The sequence below is a fragment of the Gallinula chloropus genome, assembly GCF_964237585.1.
Source record: "Gallinula chloropus genome assembly, chromosome: 4".
Classification (NCBI taxonomy): Eukaryota; Metazoa; Chordata; class Aves; order Gruiformes; family Rallidae; genus Gallinula; species Gallinula chloropus.
In genome coordinates, this window is record NC_140088.1 from 23,195,015 (window position 1) to 23,216,466 (window position 21,452).

General features: G+C 41.7%; 1 protein-coding gene across 1 annotated transcript in view; it reads right to left on the bottom strand.

The window, feature by feature from the left end:
- Nucleotides 1–21,164, bottom strand: part of TRPM5 (transient receptor potential cation channel subfamily M member 5) — a gene marked incomplete at both ends in the record, with an annotated part of 38,142 nt that extends 16,978 nt beyond the window's left edge. The window contains 13 exons of the mRNA XM_084264094.1: nucleotides 561–673; nucleotides 1,741–1,886; nucleotides 3,921–4,044; nucleotides 5,197–5,328; nucleotides 7,541–7,891; nucleotides 8,236–8,354; nucleotides 9,561–9,663; nucleotides 10,873–11,064; nucleotides 12,694–12,758; nucleotides 15,157–15,337; nucleotides 18,670–18,836; nucleotides 19,878–20,058; nucleotides 21,048–21,164. Coding sequence (XP_084120220.1) covers nucleotides 561–673; nucleotides 1,741–1,886; nucleotides 3,921–4,044; nucleotides 5,197–5,328; nucleotides 7,541–7,891; nucleotides 8,236–8,354; nucleotides 9,561–9,663; nucleotides 10,873–11,064; nucleotides 12,694–12,758; nucleotides 15,157–15,337; nucleotides 18,670–18,836; nucleotides 19,878–20,058; nucleotides 21,048–21,164 — 1,991 coding nt within the window. The remainder of the gene's footprint in view (nucleotides 1–560; nucleotides 674–1,740; nucleotides 1,887–3,920; nucleotides 4,045–5,196; nucleotides 5,329–7,540; nucleotides 7,892–8,235; nucleotides 8,355–9,560; nucleotides 9,664–10,872; nucleotides 11,065–12,693; nucleotides 12,759–15,156; nucleotides 15,338–18,669; nucleotides 18,837–19,877; nucleotides 20,059–21,047) is intronic.
- Nucleotides 21,165–21,452: the final 288 nt, after the last annotated feature.

Genomic DNA, 21,452 nt, shown 5'->3' on the forward strand with positions numbered 1-21,452 from the left:
CAAAGAGATCTCATAAGACATCAGATTTGAAAAGCCTAATTGATTTCATGTCAATCCTGTGTTTTTAATCTTGACTTCTGGTTATCAAGGCTTGTGGCTGCTAATACTGTTTTGTGATGGCTGTTTTCCTTGGTAAGATTCAAGCTGTGTGGCTGATAATGCTGCTTTATGATGGCTGTTTTTCTAGAAAAGGTACTGAGGTTTGAACCAGGCATCTCCAAATCTAGAAATACATGGTGCTAAGCCTGGAGATATTCTACATGTTACTGTGAAGAATTCAGAGCTGACAGAATTCCAACAGGCTTTTCTATGGATTGTGCAGAATAGGAGTAACTGTGGCAGTGATCTTTTGAGTATTAGAATAGGCACTAGCTCAGGACACACAAATCACTCAGTCCCACAGAAAACTGGTTTGGTTAATAGTGCTGCAGTCCTTCTCTTGACACTCTGAGGTGATGTAACTGTTTTTGTCATTTAGGTGAAATTTTGGGTCTGGATGTTTTCATGGCTTGTTTTTCATCCCTTACTTATCATTTGTACCAAAATAGTTATGTTTGTACCTGAATACTATTAAATTTGTGTAGATTAGGAAAGGACAGCAGAATCCACAGATTAACTTCAGGATCTGTGTGCTTGTAGACATGTCTCCCCACCATATTTTTGTCAGGAAGGCCTAAAAGTCAAGAAAACAAGAGATGGCTTTAACAGCACAAACACACAAAAGCAGGTGAAGTGCACCTATGTTATGTAGCTCCTACAACGGTGAATGCTCTGGAAACCTAAAGAGCAGAATCACAGAATTGTAGGAATTGGAAGGGACCTACAGAGATCGAGTCCAACCCCCCTGCTGAAGCAGGTTCCTTAGGACAGGTAGCACAGGTAGGCGTCCAGACAGGTCCTGAATATCTCCAGAGATGGAGACACCACCAGGTCCCTGGGCAGCCTGTCCCAGGGCTCTGTCACCCTCACTGTGAAAAAGTTCTTCTGCATGTTGGTGTGGAACTTCCTGTGCTCCAACTTGAAGTCATTGCTCCTTGTCCTGTCCTCACAGACCACTGAAAAGAGGCTGGGTAATTCCCCCTGTGTCCCACACTTAAGAAATTTATAAACATTAATAAGAACCCCTCTTAGTCTTCTCTCTTCAGAGCCAACAGGCGCGTCCTTCTGCAGATGTTGAGTATGCAAAGAGTTATGAAGAAGACAGTGGAAAGGACAGCAGGTCAAGTGGATTTCGCTAACATCTGTAGTACTAATAACGTGCCAGTCAGGTGCTGGGAGCTAAAAACACCATCACTGGAGAGAACTCGGTTTGTGAGGGCAAAACTGAATAGTGATGTGATTTAACTTTTATTGGTGAGCTTTTCCTTGAATCTGAACAAGGAGTGATCTTGCATCTTGGAGCAGCTTCGTTATGCCTCAGGCAGATTTAAAGTGCTTTCCTGATGCTTCTCTTTGAGCAAGGAAAGAAGAAAAAACACAGACTAGAATAAGGGCTAAACCTTTTCCTTAGTGTATTGGTCTGCAGATCAACTAGATGAAGTGGGGGGGGAAGAGGGAACTGTGATGTTTTGTCAAAGATGCAGTATAATGTCATTTTTGCATGGTGCTAGGGAGAGGGAAGAGTTCCTGGCAGAGGAATGTCTCTTAGGGTAATACATTTCATGGTCCTCCTCTGTGTCCAACATCATGCTTAAAGGCCATAGGAGTAGAAGTGCTGAGGGATGAGTCTGTAAAATTTACCTGGACACCATCATGTGCAAAGAAGGACTTTGCATCTGCTTCCGTAGCCAGCTGAAGGCAGGTGGTTTTGCTCCAGTACTGATTTTTCCTCACCAGCAGAGCAAACGCTCTCTCCTCGCTGTTGTGGTAGCATTCACTGAACAGTTCTGCCGAATGACGGAAACAGAAGTCAAACAGATCTGGATTTATTATTTGCTTTTTAGTTTTTCTTTTAAATTTTAAGGTAAGAGAGTGATGTGTGGGGTTCAGCATGGAGGCAGCAAAGCCTGAGCACTGCCAGATGCTCCTTGCTGCACCAGAGACTTCTACAAGGCTGAAGTAGTTAAGAAGAGCCTGGGACCGCACTAAGAGGAGAGGGGAGGGAGAGGGGAATGATGCAGGACACAGGGATAATTTTATATGGTTTTATGCATGCATGTACATGTGTTAGAGCAGATGAAGTAGATTTGCCTTGGTGAAAAAAAACCCCACAGTGATTTTATAGTTCCCATTATTTGCAGAAAGGTATGGAGTAAATCTCTCGGTACCTCTCTTGCTTCTTTTACCTGCATGCTTCTTTCTCAGCCTTGGGGCTCTAACAGGTTTGGGTTTGGGATTTTTCTTATTGTTTAATCTGAGGAGAAATTTTTCTTTCTCGGTTCTTCTACAGGCAGCATCAGTAACTTCTTGGAAACATGTCAGCATTTGTTATAGTTTCTCATCTGTAGCTGTCTCATGTGGAGCTTTAGGCAATATTAAGCAAAACTGTGTCACTTGGGTGATCCTCTTACACTTTGAAGGATGAGTTGCCACACTGTCCCTACTGTCCTGGACAGACTAAACAAAAGGAGCACCTCAGCTTTGCCTGGTAGCCAACAAATTCTTGGTTTTAAGACACAGCTATTTGACATAAAATGATATAGTTCTGGTATAGTTCTGTTTCCAGAGAAGGTGGTTCTGGAGCTCAGAAAGTAGGATAAACAGTCCAAGAAATCAAGGTTTTTCTCATTAGACAAGATCTGACTCGAGTCTGTTTCATTCTGCTGATTTACTTCATTATCTCCGCACCTTTCCTAGGTCAGCCTACACCTTGTTGTTATACTGTGAGAGCTGGGGAGAGAGATCCAGTTCATGTAAGCTGATATACAGACTTCTTTTGCAGTTGATGTGGTATTTATCATTCTTAAAGAATGTTCTCTCTCCTTAATATTGACAGTGTTATCCAGGCCAGAAATTAACATCGAGGAGCTGATCTAATAGTTAGCAAAGCCAAGGACTAGACTTCTGCGTGTTGGATTAGGCCCTGTAGTTCCATGACCAATTTATTCAAGCCCTGTGATTATATGAGAACCTGACATTTATTTTTTTTGTAAACAATGATGGCCCTGCGAGAAGAGGGGAAAATGTGATCTGTGTATAAATAATGTAGCAACGTCTGCGTGAACACTCAGCTGCTTGATGTACCAGCGTGAAAAGGGAGAGAAAGCGCTTCTGCCTTTCCCCATGGGGCATACTCTAAAGCCCTCTGCTCGCACCAGTGCTGCTGCTGCCAGGCATGGACTAGACTTGAAGTCAGACCAGCAGAGATGCTTCTGTGCAGACATCTGTTTTTGAGTCGGGCAAAAGGGAGAGGGCTTGGCGTTCCGGCACTGCAGACACCCAAACGCTTACTGCTGTAGGGAGGGGCGGCATGTCTGCCTCAAAACCAGTCCGTGTCTCGCTGCAGTTTTGCAGTGCAGTTAGCCTTCTTCTGGGTGAGGTAATCTCAAATTATTTTTAGCAGCAAAGACAGACCTTAAAACTTGTTGCTCTAGTGGCCCTTACAGAGCGAGCTTGATATTGCAGGGAAACCAGGTTGCTGTGAGCCTGGAAGCGGTTTTGGTCACTCTATCTTGCCCATCAGTGTAACACGCTTTGTACTTAAGATCAGACACTTAAAATACCAGCGTGCAGCAGGAGAGGAATTTCTTCCATGCGTCCCAGGGGCCAGTCTTAGAACACTGATTTTTCCAAAACAAATGGGTTTTATTTAAGTCCTTCTGTGGTATTTGAATATTTGGGACTGCCAGTGCTGCAAGGCTGTTAAATTATTCATGACAGTTAACCTCTTACAACCAAAATGTACTTCTTTCAATTCCATGCCTTCCAATGGCAGGTACTCCTTAAATTAGCGATGCTGTTTAAAGGGTGCTGTTACTCACCGACAGCGAGCTGCTCGTACTTGGCCTCTTTCATTATACGTGCTACTTCCGTCTCTGTCTCCAGGCGGGACATCTCTTTAAGGATCTTGCAGGCTGCCAGAGCTGAAGCTACGCCCTCCTGACCCTGTAGAAGCGAAAGGGGTGCTGCAGGGCACTTGTGAACTGGGGAGACTTCTCTAAGGAACACATCTAACATCCAAAAAAATAATTCATGTGTCTCTCCCCTTTGAAGGCTCTTCCCTCAAACACAGACTTGAAAGTCCAAAGTGTTGACTGAAATGAGTTTTGTTGATATTTGAGAATTGAAAACCACTTATTGGTAGTTCTTGTGCCTTATAAGGTTGGAGACTTGTGGGCTTGACTGACCTTTGGGGGGCCTGATTCAGCGTAGCAGTTAAAGACCAAAAGGAGAAGAATAAGTTATGGAAATAGAACAGAACAGACTTATGGTGCCAAGATACCTCGAACGTGGCCGTGGTGAGACCCTACGTGAGGATATATGGGAAAGGATGGAGCACAGCTGGCAGAGGCACAGCAGTGGCACACAGCAGAGAAACATGCTTTCTGGTAACAGGGCTCCACAAACACAAAGCCCTGCAAGGTGCAGATGTGTCTGCATACACACACGCTGGCTGAAGAGCTATGCTGCAGCTTCTCCCTCCCTGTGACTCCCCCTGTGCCAGCTGCAGCGGTCTGGAAGCCCTGGGATGGAACCCAATAGCTGTGTCTGGCTCTGGGTAGAGAGGGGAAAGCTATGGCACTGCACTCCAGATGCGTGAGACAGGGTCTCAGTTGTGGAGGACTGTAAACAATGAGTCAATTATGCCAGCTCAAAGCTCAGCCTTTGAGAGTGTGATGCTGCTGTTCCCTGTGCACACAGCACGTAAGCTGAAGATGCTCAACTGCACAGTCTTCCCTCCTGATCCCTCTAGAACCCAACAAACCGGCCTATTGTAGAAGGAACAAAACCCGAGACTGAGAGTAGTGAATCAGCAGCAGCGAGGAAGAGAACAGCCAACTCTGCAGCCGGAGTTAATCAGCAGTGGTCCAGGCTGTGCTGATTTACGCCTCCCGCCGCTCTGCCTTCCCACTCTGGCTGGCCCTTTGGCCCCTGCTGGCATAAGCCACATGGAGATGAAAGGCCCTATAAATCCCACATCTTGTAGTTTAGAAACAAACCTATCTGTCATCTGAGCCACAAGGCTGAGTGAACGCTGTCTCGTATACAAGAAATGTGCCGATATTTCACCTGGAGCAGCTACAGCTCAAAGCTTACCATAGCCCAGAAATAGTTTGCCATCTTGTGCCGGTTTTGAAGTACTGCCCATACAAACAAATCCCTCCAAGGATTTTCGCTTTTCTGGTTCATATCCAAGGGCTCAGGTAATCGCTTTGTATTCATTTTATCCTGAAATATGGTTTGCAGAAATTAAAACCTGCTTTGCAGTCTCATTCTGTGCAAGCGACACGATCTAAGCTGCTACTGGCATTGCAGCAGCTTCAGATTCTTTTGATTTTTCTTTTCTGTAGGACCGAGAGGTAATTAGTTCATTCTGTGCTGAATCAAAGGACCCTTGTGTCCCTGCTATAACTCAATATGTGTGAGAACATTCTGGATGAAACTGTGACTCCATTGAAGTCAATAGTAAAGCTTTCGTTGACTTTATTAAGGCCAGGGTTTCACCACTGGTGTGTAATATCATACAAGACAAACCTGTGATTAGCTAATCTGAGTTTGCCTGCAGTTATACTGGAATCTGCTCAACTGCCACAGAGGACGTGGTTTCAGAGAAGAGGGAACAAAAGGCATTTTATTTCAAGAGAAATAAATCTCGCCGAGGCCCTGAACAGGACAAGAATAGAGTAGGTCAATATGCTCTTTTTAGTCTTTCCTTTGAGAAACCTCTCTTCAAGGCAGGGAGTATTTTCAGTAGAACACTGCTTATTCCTTTAGTATTTGATAAAAACCTCTCCAGAGGAAGTATGGCAACTTAGTTCTGAATTTTAAGTATATTTTAAAACTGCCTTTGTATCTAACATGTTAATTAGAAGCAGAGTGGATATTTTTTTCTTTTTTAATAAACCAAGGGTGTTTTTCAGTTGTGGGATTCTTTTAAAATTTACTTTAAGGGCATTTTTGGAGGTGTTGGTGTTGTCTGGCTTTTTGTGTTTTGTTCAGTTTTGCAGTGAGCTATTTGATCAATTGAGTTGCATTGAAAACTTCACAGGAGACAAAGACTTCCCCAAAATCTAATTGCTCTTTGGAAATGCTAGTTTCAAACTCTCAAGAAGAGACACAGCTTAGCAGCTGGTCTCCCAGTACCGTGATGCTCTTTCTGTTGCCAGTGATAATGGGATTGAGCCACTGGTGGCAGCCATGGGAAGACGTTTTTACAGGTAAAAAGCTGGCAGTCTTATTTACAGCAGCACATGGCTTTAGCTCGCTTACTGCCAAATCCCACAAAGGTAGGTGACATTTTGAGGACAGATCTTTATTTCTGTAAAATTTATAACTCTGGAGTCTGCTTAATGACTTCATAGGCAGTGCCCTGAGCTATCTGTCCTCATAAACAAAGAAATCCTGACCAGATTCAAACCTAGCTTTGCATACTATTAATTAATTTAGCTAGGCTTTATCAAAGGAAGAGTGATTTTTAGCTTGAGTGATAATTTATTTCTTAGTTTAAACAGTTTTAAGATGAAACTAGAACTGAAATTAATTAAATTTCTCTATACCTCTGTTTTGAAATCATGCATCCAAACTTATTTCCAATGTTCTTGCAGGAACTTTGTTTTTTAGGAGTTTCAGTGCTAAATACACTGTCAAAATGCAAAAATTGTGATAAATCTATTGCACAGTTGTGGACAGTTCCACAGTGGTACCCATCACACGTTATCCTTGTGTGTTGGCCAGGGTGCTTGCCAGGGCCACTTCACACGATCATATTCCTTCCTGCATCTTAGGGCACTCAGTAACAGGACTGTAATGATCTAGAGGCAAATACAATGCACTGCATGTTACTGGGTACCAAATCTACTCCTACACAGTGTAAGTCCGGGAAAGTTTTACACACAAAGATTGCCCTTTTCAGACCCGGGATTGTAAATGGCCATTGCTGACTTGTCTTTCTTCTAGAAGATATTGTCTTTCTTTTAAATACTTCTGCTTGAAGGTCTGTATGAGAAATGCAGACTGCTATTTTCTATCTAATTACTCCTTAGTAAACGTAAATCAATCTCTTCATATTCCCCATGTAACTTTCATTGAATCTACTCCTAGGCACGTGAGGATAATAAGAAGAGCAAACTGTTCTTTACGTGCAAGGTGCTAGAATGGGGAACAGTCTGTGGAAGTTGCTCTAGAAGAGTATGGGCAGTAAAAACTTGCATAAAACCCCACCTGCAGAGGGGGAGAAAGAGAAATCACAGCCTGTGTAACTTACAAATTCTTTTCACTTTTGAAATTAAACAGATCAAACCACTTTAGCTGTAACAGTAATGAGCTGGGAAAAGGAACAAGAAAAGCTTCCTTGCCCCAGCCTCAAAGGATGGACCTAATTAAAATATTTCAAAGTCTAAATTGGAGGGGAGAGGGGCTATGATGGAAAGTTGTAACTCACAGATTTCTTTTTGCCCCCATGTCTGAGGTCTTGATAGAAACCTTTGCACGCATCATGGAGAAAATCCTTGAGAACTCTAGAGACCTCACTGAGAGTGAAGAGTGGGCAGATCTCCTTCTGCTCCTTATGTTGTTGACCAGTGAGTCCTGCTAAGGTTAGCTTGTTTTCTTCGTGTTTCTTCAGTAGAAGTCCATAGAGGAGACATTTCTGAGAAATGGAACAGTAGAGTCTCTGCAGACGACTGTATGTCAGGAATTCAGATATGTTAGCCCCATTGTCAATAAATAATTTTACAAATTCTGGTTTGTCGTTGACCAGAGCATCCATCATCACTTCTTCCAGGTCACAGGACTAGATTGATGAAAGGAGGGGAAAAAAATTATTTTGGGGATAATCATGGTTAGATGAGGAGGGAGGTTAGATTTAACATGAGGACATATGTTTTTTCTACCACCAGGTTAACAGTGGATACAATGAGAAAGAGAGGTAGAATTCTCTTCTGGTTCCTCTATCTTTAGCTGTTAATGTATAGGGGACCAGAAAGACAAACAGCCTAAGGAAGCATACTACCACTGCACAATCACTTGGGAATTGTAGATAGTGCTAAAAACCAAAGCCTTCTATTAGGATGTTTCAGTGTCCTGTACTCACTGGGTTATATGCCGATTGTCCTCTAAAGCAATAAAACCTGGTACCTTCCACTCCACGTCGCCATTGAATATTTCACTTTTAGCTATGTCCACTCTATTCCAGGCCACTGCCAGCTTCAGTTCATCCAAATATTCCTGAGCCTCCTGGCTGTGGCTTTTACAGGCTGGCAAAAATAGGAAATTAAAAGAAACTCAGTACTTTACACTTGTTTTGTTTAATTTAATACAGTATTGGTAATTTGATCAGCAGTACAAGCTCTCCTTCAGCTGTTACAGATCAGTGGGCTGCTTTACCCGGAATCCTTCACAGCATTTTTTTCCCTAACATAAGAAATACTGATATTTGCTAAAATACTAATCTTTGCCAGCTGAGTTCTCTATTAAAATGTTGCAATTAGATGTCTGTAGGATTTTAAGAGACACCCTGGCCTGCAGAAAGAGGGGGGGGGGGGAGGTGTCAGAGCAGGACTGCTATTGGTTTTGTCTTACTTCAGTTAGGACATTAGGAATAGAATGGTTCCCCCCTCTGTGCTAAATTTAGGTTAGTGCAAACATTGATCAGCAGCTGACTGAATATAAGCCAGCAGTGTGCCCAGGTGGCCAAGAAGGCCAATGGCATCCTGGCCTGTATCAGGAACAGTGTGCCCAGCAGGAGTAGGGAAGTGATCCTTCCCCTTTACTCAGCGCTGGTGAGGCTGCAGCTGGAGTACTGTGTTCAGTTTTGGGCTCCTCACTACAGGAAGGACATCAAGATGCTTGAGCATGTCCAGAGAAAGGCTACAGGGCTGGTGAAGGTTTTAGAAGATGAATCTTATGAGGAGCTGCTGAGGAAATTGGGATTGTTTAGTCTAGAGAAAAGGAGACTGAGGGGGAGACCTCATCGTACTCTACAACCTAAAAGGTGGTTATAGTAAGGTGGGGGTTGGTCTCTTCTCCCTGGTAGCTTGTGACAGGACCAGAGGCAACAGTCTGAAGTTGCATCAGGGGAAGCTTCAGTTGGATATCAGGAAAAACTTCTTTACTGAAAGGGTTGCTAGATATTGGAATAGGCTGCCCAGGGAGGTGGTTGGGTCACCATCCCTGGAGGTGTTTAAAGGAAGAGTAGATGCCGTACTTGGTGACATGGTCTAGTGTTGGACCTAGTAGGGATGAATAGATGGTTGGACTTGACCTTGAAGGTCTTTTCCAACCAAAACCATTCTATGATTCTAATTAATTTGTCAATTAGCAAACAGAAGGACTCTGCATCAGAAATTACATCCTATCCAACAGCCAACTAAACTTGCTCCAGGCAAGAATGGAATATATTTATGGCATAGAAGTAGCCAAGTAAGACAAGTATTACACTGTGCTGTGTTTATTGTTCTTACCTTTTACTAAAGCTTTTAGTATGACTGTGTCTAGTTCTTCTGAACTGTCTTGCTCAAAGTTGTGCAGAGTTAGAAGATGCTGGTGTGCAATAATGTTCTGAATCTATGGGGAGTTGAAATAAAAGTCATTGTCCTGCTGCTGTATATTTTAATGCCAGTGGAGATCACCCATACAGTATTTCCCAAAAATGTACTTTCTAGTTGTAAAGCTGAGGTTTGGCAAGAAGACAAACATTATCAGTTTTCCATATATAAGTAAATGCTAAGGCAAGGAGGGAGTTATTACTTTTTTCCAAAATCACCTAGCAAGATAGGAGAAATAGAACTTGGATATCCTGAGAACCGGAGCAGTGCTTTAATTAAAAGATCCTTCCTTAACTCACCTTCTTATTTGACTCATAGTCATTCTGTGGCCAGCTTACCACTAGTTTTGTTTTACCTTTTCCAGCTTTGACATTTAAGTTTTGCTCTGAGTTGTTTACTTAAAAGCATAGTTTCTAAATCTTCTTTGAGTAAAAGTCATCAAATATTGATATATACAGTACTCTTTCCTTCTGCTTCTCTACTGAATTTTCTTTCTCGCAGTGCTGCTGCACTGAGACTTTGTGAGCATCTGGCAATATTGCTTCTTAGATGCCCATCCATCCCCTTGTGTTAGTGACCTGGCAAAGTTCTCTCTAATGGAATTAACCTGTGGAACTTTTAAAGCTAAGGATTACGCCAGGGACTGCGAAGAGTACGTAGTGGTAGTCTTTCTCTCTTAAACATTATGCATAGTGGTTTAAGTCCATCAAGTGTGCCTCAAGACAACAGTCAGGAAAATCTGGGAGTCCGTTTTGTCTTTTTTAAGAACACACATAACTGACATTAGATAGGATGATTTCTAAAACCCTTCATTCTTTTTAATTTATTCATGATTCTCCACAATTAGGTTTCCATTTAACATCTGTAGATCGTGAATTAGGTCTCTTCTGTCACAGCTGTGCAAGCTCCACAGCTGCGGAGCATAAATAATGCTTCGTGTCCTGCAGAAGGACTGTGGGGTTCCTGGGTGCTGGCTGGGACTTGAGGAAGGACAGAGCCCTAACTGTTCAGCTGGATCGCTAGAACAAAGTAGTTTGTGTAATCAACAGAGCACTTGATTTTGATGTTGGGAGGTATTCTCTGACACTCATGTCAAAGCACTGGAGTACCCAAAACTTCTGGGCAGCTTCTTGTCAGACCTGTACTGAATGGACAACCAAACCTAGACACCAAGGTAGGGGAGAGCCTGTGAACATGATGCATGTCATTATCAAACATATAAGCTCACTGTTGCTGTCCATTGGAGAATGTCCTTCCACAAGAAGCTTTCTGCAGGGAATTTCTCCTTAAATTGCTTTTCAACAGCTTCTGGCATGATGAGCTGTGGGTCATTCATGAATGCAGCTAAGATGTCAGCTGTACCTCCAGATCCTGCTAGGATAAGCCAGGGAGCGGAATTTTCCAAACCTCTGCAGACTCTCTGTAGTTTAAAAAGTACATTTTTAAAATTCATATATGGAAAGAACATGTTATTCAAAAGAAGGCTTTATTGCAAACCAGGAATAAACGTGTACCTAAAGCAGATTCACTATGGAGTATCCTCTTAGCTATTAGAATTGTTCTGATTCTGTAGCAGGTTATCCATGTGTAGGCCCCTGACCACACTTCTTTTCGTCACACATCTGCTGAGTAGCTAATCAAACTAATTTGGACAATGCATTAAACTTATTTGTCTCTGATTTTCCACCCCCCTCCCCCCAGTTTGTGTTTCAGCATAGTCAAATGCAAGAGGAATACACTACAGAAATTATCAGTAGGCTCTTCTGGCTGCTAAACCTGGTGATGCTTTCTGAAAATCCAGAATTTGCCTGTGGGAATACAACACTGGGCCACAGGAAAAAAATAAAAACAGTGAAGCATAGCAACTGCAAGAGGTAAAGGCTAATAATTCTATTACTTGTGCAATTAGAGTGAGTCAGGCAGGTTGTTCAGAGAGGAAAGCAGATGCCGTGGCATCATAATTACAACAATGACTGTTTGCTGCCAATCTATTTCTTACTCTGGAGTTATCCAAGAAGCTGACTTGACTTTAAGAATCTATCTATTAGTTTGCTTGTTGTGTAGAGCTGTGGGGTTTTTTCTTTAGGATTGTGTTTTGGGGCTTTTTTTTAAGAATTGTTGTCCTTGGTATGTATTATCCAATTTGTATTTAAGAAATTGATATTCTAAAAAGGCACAGTTAGTTATACATTCCCTGTGCGTGTAAATATAGGGCAGCTCCAGTCAGTCACCTTTGGTCTCCAAGTCACTTTGTTCTCTAAAACTTTGAAAAGAAGAGTTATAGGTTGCGATATGTGGTTTTTCAATACCCAAGATACAGGAAAGACCATCAGATTTAGCTTTTAGAAGAAAAGCCCAGGAGGTAACGTAATCTTCAACAGTGAGATTTCCAGTCCCAGTGTGTGCTTTAGTCCAGCTGACAAAGGTATGACAAGATACAGAGACTAGAAATGGAAACTAAAAACACCACCAGAACTGAGTCATCGTTCTGAAAGAGATTACCAGATTGTGTGGTGGTCTTGTCTTAATTATGCTTACATGTCTCCCTGAAGGTTCTGTTGGGTATGCCTTTCCACCTGAGAGTATTATCAAAAGAATGCTGGGTGAACATACTGGCTGCTACGGAAACCGGGTCTTGCTCTTGCTCCGAGCTCTGTGGCAGAGGCAGTTGTCTCGCTGCTGCTGGACAGCACTGAATGATTAATGTTTTGTTTTGTTTTGTTTGTGATCTCTAGTAATAGCATGGTACTTCTGTTTCACTGGATTTGGGTCTGGCTTCTGTGGGTTTGTTTTGGTTGTGAATTCCTTCTTCCCACTGTAAGAGCTGGCAATGGAAGCTTTAATGATGAGCTGGTGCCTAGTCAAAAGGAAATACTTCTCCCAAACAAATACTGGCAAATTTAATATTAACAGAGTTCAGTTCTTAATGGTGTGTAGAAATGAATTTTGAATTTACGTAAAGTGCCAATACATGTCATCCAGCCAAATCTTCCATTAATTACTTAGCACTGGTTAATTTATTATTCTAAAGTTGCAAACAGCTTCTTACCTCAAGTGTGCCTGGTCCTCCATTTACCAGTAAGCAAAGCACAGGGATCTCAATGCTACCGGTTCCTGTGAAACAGATGGTGTAATGTTAAAAGTATTGACAGCTGTTGTGTTTATGCTGACTCCTTGAAAATGATTCCATTATGTTCTGGTTTGGTACCTACAAGGATGTGAGCCTGCAGAATGCAAGCAGTTGAAGAAGCAAGCGGCAAAGGAAGAGACAAACACTGTGACATAGCAGGTAGGGTGCTAGCCCAAAATTCAGGACAAAAGCATCTCTGCCTTGGATGTCTTGTGTGATCCCTGGCAAGCAGTGCAGTCAGTTCTCACCTCAGCTATGAAATATGGATATTGGCACTTCTGTATGTCATAGCACTATTGACTTTTTAGGTTTGTTTATCTACTCCCCTCTCCGATCAGCTCGCTGTAATGGAGCTGCATTAGGGCGTGAGACAGGAGCATTAGGTTTTTGCAGGCAGCTACTGTTATTTCTATTAAGATACAGTTAGAAGTGAAAAGCTGTCAGTTTGTCCCAGGTGTTATGCATGTGCAGGAAGGTGTATGGAATTCAGGAAAAGAGCGGGATAAAAGGAGGATTTAAGAACATGAAGATGCTATGTAGACCAGCTAGGGTGAGACGAGTCAGGGATGAGTTGATGGAAGCCATATAGTCTCTATGTCTCTGCTTTAAGCAGCTTAAATTTCTATTCATCTCCGTCTGATATGGTATTAATAACATAATCTTACGCATTTAAAAGAAATGTTAATGAAATATTTATCATGTTCTGGCAGCAGGGGGAGAAATGTAGGCATCCCTGTCCTTAGTCATCCTTCCCCAGGAGCCCACTTATTTCTGGATGGTTTATACTGTAAATGCTGACCTCTGTAATTCAAAGGAGCCTATAGACTGGCTAAAAAAACTCAATCAAAGCAGTATCATCATGAGATTAATGCCTATTTCAGTTGGAAGATAAAAGGCATTTGATTCAAACAGGTTTTTGATGTTTCCCTTTGTAGGTCTCCCAAAGCAGTGTACAGATCACTACTTACCACTTGCTTGATCTGTTGCGGGATTACTAAAGAGATAAGGTAGAACTGAGCTGTAGCCAGGGCATGATTGCCAAGTAACTTTGGTTTAGTGAATGCTATAGCATTGCCATAGCTCTGTAAGGTGCTGTTCTAGTTTAGAGAGTGAACTCTGTGACTACACGCTCCTCAAGATACATTTATGTCTTCAGATGTTCTTTGTTACCATAGGTTTAGATAAAATTTTGCCAGAGGAGGGGCAGCGGGTGGGATACTGACTTTATACGGGGAAGGTGGGAAGTGCATAATTGCAAAGAATATTCAGTATATTAAATATTTCCTACGAATGACTTCTAGGTATTTCTTAAAAATAGGGAAATTCAGCATGTCCATATTCAAGTGGTTTACTTCAGTAGAGTCGCATGGCTTTGCTCAGCTTGAATATAAATGAGTTTAAATGAATTACATTGGTTTTGTTTATAGAAACCATCACTGAATTCAGTAAGTTTCAGTGAAATATTTGTCAAATGAATCAGCATTTTTGGACAGAAAAATATTCTGCTGAGATTTGTTCACTCAGCTTTAGTTTGCAAGAGAAAGAGGCTGCTTCCTAATTCTCAGTGCTGCAATCTCAGCCCACCGTTACAGCCCACCTCTGGGCTTTCTGACCTGGGTCACCAGATAAGCGTTTTTTTGGGTGTGTTCATGCTCTCAGGTACATCTGTGCAACCATTCTATGGGCTTTGTAACCGAATATTCCACTCATGCATCCAAATGTGAATAAGCGAGCTCTCCCTTATGTTTCAGCTGTGCTAGGACTGCAGGTGGTAGAGAAACAAAGGAAAGGTAAAAGTAATTGTGTTGGCACTACCTTTGAATTCTTCCCACAAGTAGTAATAGGAGGCCTGCCCAATCCTCAGTTCTCATTATAAACAAAAGTCGCCTAGACTTAGATGGCCATTAGATGCTACCTTGTTTACCTAGGCTAAGACTTTATCCTGAAATAAATATGGCTTGAAATACTTTGGGGGGCTTTGGAACAAGTCTTTTCTTCCAGTGTGGGAGCAATTCAAGACCCTGTGTGTGAGAGGGGATAAAAGTGCACAACAATGAATATCCACCTCTTAGAGCCTCCGGTTAAGGCACTTAAAGCTGGATTTATTTTCCATTTGTTGTGCTTCAAGGCAATTTCAGCTATGCTTTGAAGATCAGCTTTGATTTAAGGAGATGTGGTAAGTCAGGGGTTTTGGTCAAAGAACAGCCTCCTCAGTTTCAGAAGTCACCTTAGTCCTAACTTACAGTAATGACAAATGTGTTTTCTGGGTCTTGCCTATGTAGTTGATTGTCCATGTTGAGAATTGGACTTGCCTTTTACACAAGTATCGCTGTGGTGTCGGTGTTATTCAAGTTAGCGTGCCAAAATAGAGAGTCTGCTTACCACCACATCCAGTGCGCTGCTCTGAAATATGCTTTTCCAAGGTGAGGCGTAGCTTAGTGGTTCCATCTGGCTCATCTGGTGTTATGTGATCCACCAAAATGAAATGGGAGTGATTTTGGTCCAGGGAATGCAGTGGGCCTTGGATATTATCGTCTGATTGGTAGTGTACAAGACTTTCATTCTAGAGAGAGGAGGAGGGATGTTACGTTCTCTACAAAATACAGTTGATGTTTTCATGTGCTTCCTCTCCGTTTTTGCGTTGTCTGCATCATGACATAGCACACCACCTTTGGGACATTCAAATCCACTCTGCATCTGACACAACTGAAAGCTGCAGTCCCTGATGTTTCCCTCTTGGGCTCTGCAAAATATAGTGACCTCAGTCATTATCTCTGGAATGTAAGCATTCATTCAGAGAGTTCAGAAATATTTTTGGATACATGGAAAGGGGCCATGAGACCTGATAATTGTGGATGGAGCTGTAATGTTTCGAAGGGCTAAAGTCTCAGCTGGTGCAAACAGAGGCAAACATATTCATTTCAGCATCATTTTGTCCATGTTTAGCCCGGTAGATAAGTTAGCCTGCTGTATGTCCTTATGAGTTTAAATGCAGCTTCATTTAAATGAGAGGGTTATGTGAGGTCTAGAGGTTATTCTGAGTTTGCATGATAAAAGAGTGACAGGCAGACTTCAGAAAATGCAATCTTCTTATATTTGATTTTGGCTGAGGGGTGCTGCATCTTGATATTACTTATTAGTGATTTTTGGGCATAAAATCACCAGCTGGGTAAAACAGAACTCTTCCTATCGCTTTTTGTTCTCAGGATTGCACTACCTATGGTCTTTCATACACAGAGTTTTTCAAACTCCCCTTACTTCCTTAATAAATCTTTGTTTCCCATCATTTCACATTCACTTCGTTCTATTGTTCCTAGCTGTGAGCCAGGCTGTAAGTGCATGGTTATTCTTATTTTTCGTCTTTGTAATCACTGTCCTGTGGCAAGGAAACTGGATTAAAGCAATTGTTTAAAAGCTTCATTTCCTTCTATCGTGCCTCTTCTTTAACTCCTGCAGCCTTTGAGTTGATGAACAAAACTGACTGTCAGCTTGACTCCTGTGACTGTGTAGTGCACTCTCCTCCCACTGATTTTTTGGACTCAGGTGTTAAAGCCTTTTTGACATAGCAGTGCAGCTATGCAAATAATCTAGTTGTCATTAAAGTATGGCAAAGATATTTACATTCTGCTTTATAAAAGCCAGATCTTATGTAGAGCCTTTCTTAATTTCAGCCTTTGGCAGTGTCTTCTAGGAAGAGCAGGTGCCCAGTTGGATGCTGGGGGAAGTCCAGCCCAGAGGTTATTCAGGTTCTTCTCCACAGCCAAGGCTAAGGGTGATTTGAGAGAGACAGATAACACGTCGCCAGGAGTTCATAGCAGCTCTACTAATGCATAAAAGCATTAAGTAACCAAGAGGACAATCTCCTTCATGCTGCGGGCATGACCACACCACATAGCATGCCCCTTAGTGGCTTTCTGAACTGAAGCTGCATGCAGTCAAACTGGAAAAGAGAAATCTCTTTCAATGCAAGGTGAAAAAAAGGCTATAACCAGGCGTGTTCCTGTGGCTTCTTTCCCTGACAGCAGCTCTGTGAAGAGTAGGAGCATCCAAGGCTGTTCCAGGAAAAAAAGCAGTGAAGGTGCATGTTCTTTACAAAGAGCAAGTGCACAAATCCCTGTTATCTCCATCTCTCCATGTCTCAATGTTGGGGAAAGCTTCTTGACACGATTAATTTGCCTTTGCATTTTGTTTTGACACAGGGTGTGCCTATATTCTGCTGCCGTGTAACGTTAAGCCTACTTGCCAAAGATTTGGCCTTTGATTAGGACCCCAAGGCACAACAGCCAATTGAAAAAGGCCCTTGGGAATTTTCCTATTTATTCTCTGAGAATGTGGAAATGGTCTTTCAGTGATGTTTAAAGAATACTGTTAACACAGGAGAGATGGGAGGGATCCACTGATTTCAGGGCTTGTTCTTCTCCTTGTTAGTGTGGATTGTTAGCTCTACAACAAGCTGCTTGTGTTAGAGCCAAGTATCAAGAGAACTGGGTTTAGATCAACACCCCTGTCTATAGCTCCTTTGTCTTAAAGTTACTGACTGAAATCCAGAATGTCTTTGGGTGGAAGCAGTGCCAGAAGTCAGAGGGTCAGGAACACTCTACGCGAAATATTCCTTGACAAAGAATTAGGGCTGTGGTTAAGGAGGATAAAATTTAATGCAGTAAAAAGGCCAGTGCACTTGTTTTGAGGCTGCTGGTTGGGAAGGATCCAGTTACATTTTGATCACACAGCCTAGGAGCGAGGTAAAATGCTTATTTTGCCTTTGCTAAAGCAACTTTCCTGAACAAAATTTACAAACACAATGAACTGAATTCTTCCCTTTGAGGTCCTTTTGGACCAGTTCAGCCACATAAATAGGTTAAAGTCTTCCATCTAAAAGAGTCTCACCAGGTAGAGCACAGACATAGCTTTTGTCAGCAAAAAGGATGGAAAAAGTGGAAGTCTAATGACAATAAACTGCTGATGTGGTCTGACAATCTCCCAGCTGCTAGCTGGTACTCGCTAGCCTGTCAGAGAGAGGAACTAGGTGTGAGTTCAAGGGGCTGTGTTTGTCATTTGTTCCTTAATTTCTGCAGGGAAGTAAAACAGCACAGAAAAACTGTCCTCCTTTGTCATTACACACCTAATTTATTGTGATAATATTCTGCTTAGGACAGGCTGTATATCCAGTGACAAGAAAGTTGTGCCATTTTTTAATACCACTACACCACACCCCACACCAGGTCAATTCAGCATCAACCTGTCTTTGACATTTTCAGCAACCATTCTGTTTGGTGTGGTTGTAGTTGTCATTCCCCTCTCCCCCCACCCCCCGAAACTTTGCTTTGACCAGAAATGTGATGTCCCTATTGCTCCCAATAACGAGAAGAAACCAATCCTCCTCAGATAGCAATTTTGTCCTGGTGTGTTGAGCAAGTTTTTGCATATTAGCCAGCAATTCAATGACTGCTACAGAAAACTTGGTCTTGAAATATTTATGGCTTGTATTCCATACTAGAAACATGCTCTTTTCAGTATTTATGAAATAGCTTGGGGTAAAGTGCTTCTGCAGTAATTGGGCAAGGGCAAAAAACAAAATTAAAGTTACCGTATGATGGATGATTTTTCCCCTGACAGTCTTCCTTACTCTGTTTGCTGAGCTAATGTCTAATGCTGTCACCTGCTGGGTATTTGCAGAATTGCTGCCAAGTATACTGAGCTGAGGATCATGAGGGTCTAACAATTCTTCCTGCTCTTTATTTCCGTTTCCCCCAAAGCCACACCTTAAACCCCACTCTTGTTTTTAAGCTAGATCAATGTTGTTCTGCCTGCTACATCTGAATTTCGTAAAGGTGCAGCTCACTCCTGAACAACCTGGTCTCGTGAATAGAAGAAACCAAAAAATAAAATAAATACCTTTGCGTTGTCCAAAATGTCTCTGTGCTGAATTTTTCTGAGTGACGTCATTCCTATGGTGATCACTCTTACTTTGGATGAAGTACTAGCCAGTGCATGATCTCTGACTGCTTGCACTAGGTGTCTTGTTACGCCTACACGTAAAGCACTGGTAAAAATCCAGGCACCTGAAATTATTGTTAAAAAATAGTTGAATCGTTTCTTAAATAATGAAGCATGTCAGTGTGTCAGGTATCATGTTAGTGTGTCAGGTGTCATTATTCGCAGTACCGGATTTAGGGGGGCTTTAGGTAGATAAACTGCAAACAGGTCTTGATGGACCGTAACTCTTGGAATTAAAACAAAGTACATAAGACTTTAATAAGGAAAGCAAGAAGAAACTGTATGTCCAAGCAAGTGTGCTTCACATATCATGTGATGCAGTGCTGCAATCTTTACTCTGATATCATTATGCCTACCAAGAGGGCTGCAACCGTCTGGAGTTACTGTCTAAATGTGAGCAGAAACATTGCTATACCAAGCAGGTCTGATTGTTGCATGAGGAGGAGCAAAGGGATGGGCTGTTGCCTTGAATTGAGGACTAAACAGTCTCACCTGGTAGCAGAAGAGGAGTACCCAGGGAGAAAGTGAGCTGACTTATTTTGTATTCTACCTTACTAAGGTCTTTTTGCTTAGACTTGAGTCTAATCATGGGCTGTTTTACTAACAATGTCTGTTGAAGTCTTAGATTTGAAAAAAAAAACAGTCTTCAAAAAAATAAAAACTAGTGTAACATGATTTTGGTAACTATATATAAAAAAGGAGAATGAAGGAAAGAAGAATTCTTACTTTTGACCTAAATTCACTCTTGTTGAGGTCAAATTGCTAAGCTCTCTTAAGAATTATTTTGCTATGGCACCAAAAAGGGATAATGCGTTTGGTCTCATCCCGTGTTATCTTTCTAATGTTACTTCTGAGGGAGTAATGCCAGGTGACTTTACATTTCAGGAGTGGTTGCCTAGAGTAATTTGGTTTGAAATAACTATTTTTGCTATTTCTAACACAATGACTTTCATTTAAAAAGTTATGTAAGTACAGGTTATAGGCTGCATTCAGCAAAGCCTTGAACTTCCACAAATAATCATATGAGCAGGGTCATTAACATTAAGAGATCATTGGAAGCTGGATGTGAGAATATAAATTCCTTCATTATAGCCTAAAGCACTAACCTGTGCTTTGAGCTGCCTTTATAAGTCCTTTTTTTAAGGTGTCCCGTAGCCAGGGCTTCATCTGGAAATTTTCTTCTTCCCCTACTAAAGACACAACCAAATTGGGGGCAGGTAGCTTCCACTTGTTGAGCATAACTTCGAATATAACTCCAGGATGAATGGTGCTTAGGACCTTAATAAACTTCAACAAGCAAAACAAAAAGTAAACACAAACCACTGAATAACAATGGGACAGTACAATACAGTAGAGATATCGTTCATGGTGAATGCAGAGGGCAATTTACCATTAACTTGGTTGTTTAAAAACATTTGTTTGAGCAAGATCCAACTGAGAACTAAATACTAGGGTGAATTTAGCAGACTTCTGTATAATTGCCATCTTACTAACTGGGTCAGTTCCATGGGTTAATTCTGTGTTGCAGATCGACATGATGCATCATTCTTTAACGCTGCTATTCCTCTTGAACTGCCTTCAGTTCTGTGGAAGTCTAGCAAAGCCCACAAATTTCTGAGGCGTTTCTTGTTTCTTCACTAGCTGAAATATTTGCCTGACTTCTTGCCTGTTTTTCAAGGACATACTATATGAATCTCTTGCTGCTTCCTCTTCTATGTATATTTTGGCTTTGTGCTTAAGACTTTATGATGAAACAAAATCTTAAATCAGATTTTTCTGATCCTAGGAATTCCTTCTGGTCTAGCACTAATATATGCAAGGGACTAGTGAGGAGGTGGGTCTGTCCCTGTCCATCCTTCTCCACATATTAGCGAAACAGAGAACTTTAAGGAGAGTCTTGAAACAGCTCAAAAGTACGTTTAAAATGTTAAAATCCATAGCGGTGAATTCTTTAGCAGAAAGAGGTTAAAACTTAAATGATGGAAAAGAAGGAAGCTGGGCACATGATTGATTTTACTTTCTTTTAAAGGAAAAACTGACCAACTGTACTTGCAGCATGCCAGTGCAAGTCAAGCAATTGATTTCTGTATGTTAATAGGCCTTATTTTCAATCATGTTGATGTCCAGGGAAGTATGGTCACTACTTTGACTACGGTGTGGTGCCTTGCACTGTGGCTTGTGGACCCTCACTATTACAGGCTCTACATTTAATGCTAAGACATAACAGCTGAACAGTGGCAATAGTGTTAAAGGGTTAAAACTCCTCAGTGATGTACCTTTCCACGTTTCTTCCCAGAAGCTGTGAAGTCTATTTCTCCTGTGCAGTATGGTAGTTCTCTTTTGAAAGCTTCTTCTCTGTCACTGCTGCAGAGCTTGGTTTCCATTTCCTCCATTGAATTTGTGAGGTGATCGCCAGTAGACCAAGATGCTCGCTAAGACGACAGAAAACTGGAAAATGAGAAGCTGTTTAAACTGGAGAGGCCTCAACACCAATTCATCTACATCTTGCTGAGTTTTAGTCAAGTATTTTGCTCTTTTAATGTTATGCTTATAACACTCAGTTTAAAATTGCAGGTGTTTGTACCAAATGTTGGGTGTTGTATGCAGAAGGAGACAGATTCCACACCAAAGCTGTATAACTTAAGTTATACAAAGGAATGAAGGAGTAAGACTCTCTTGAC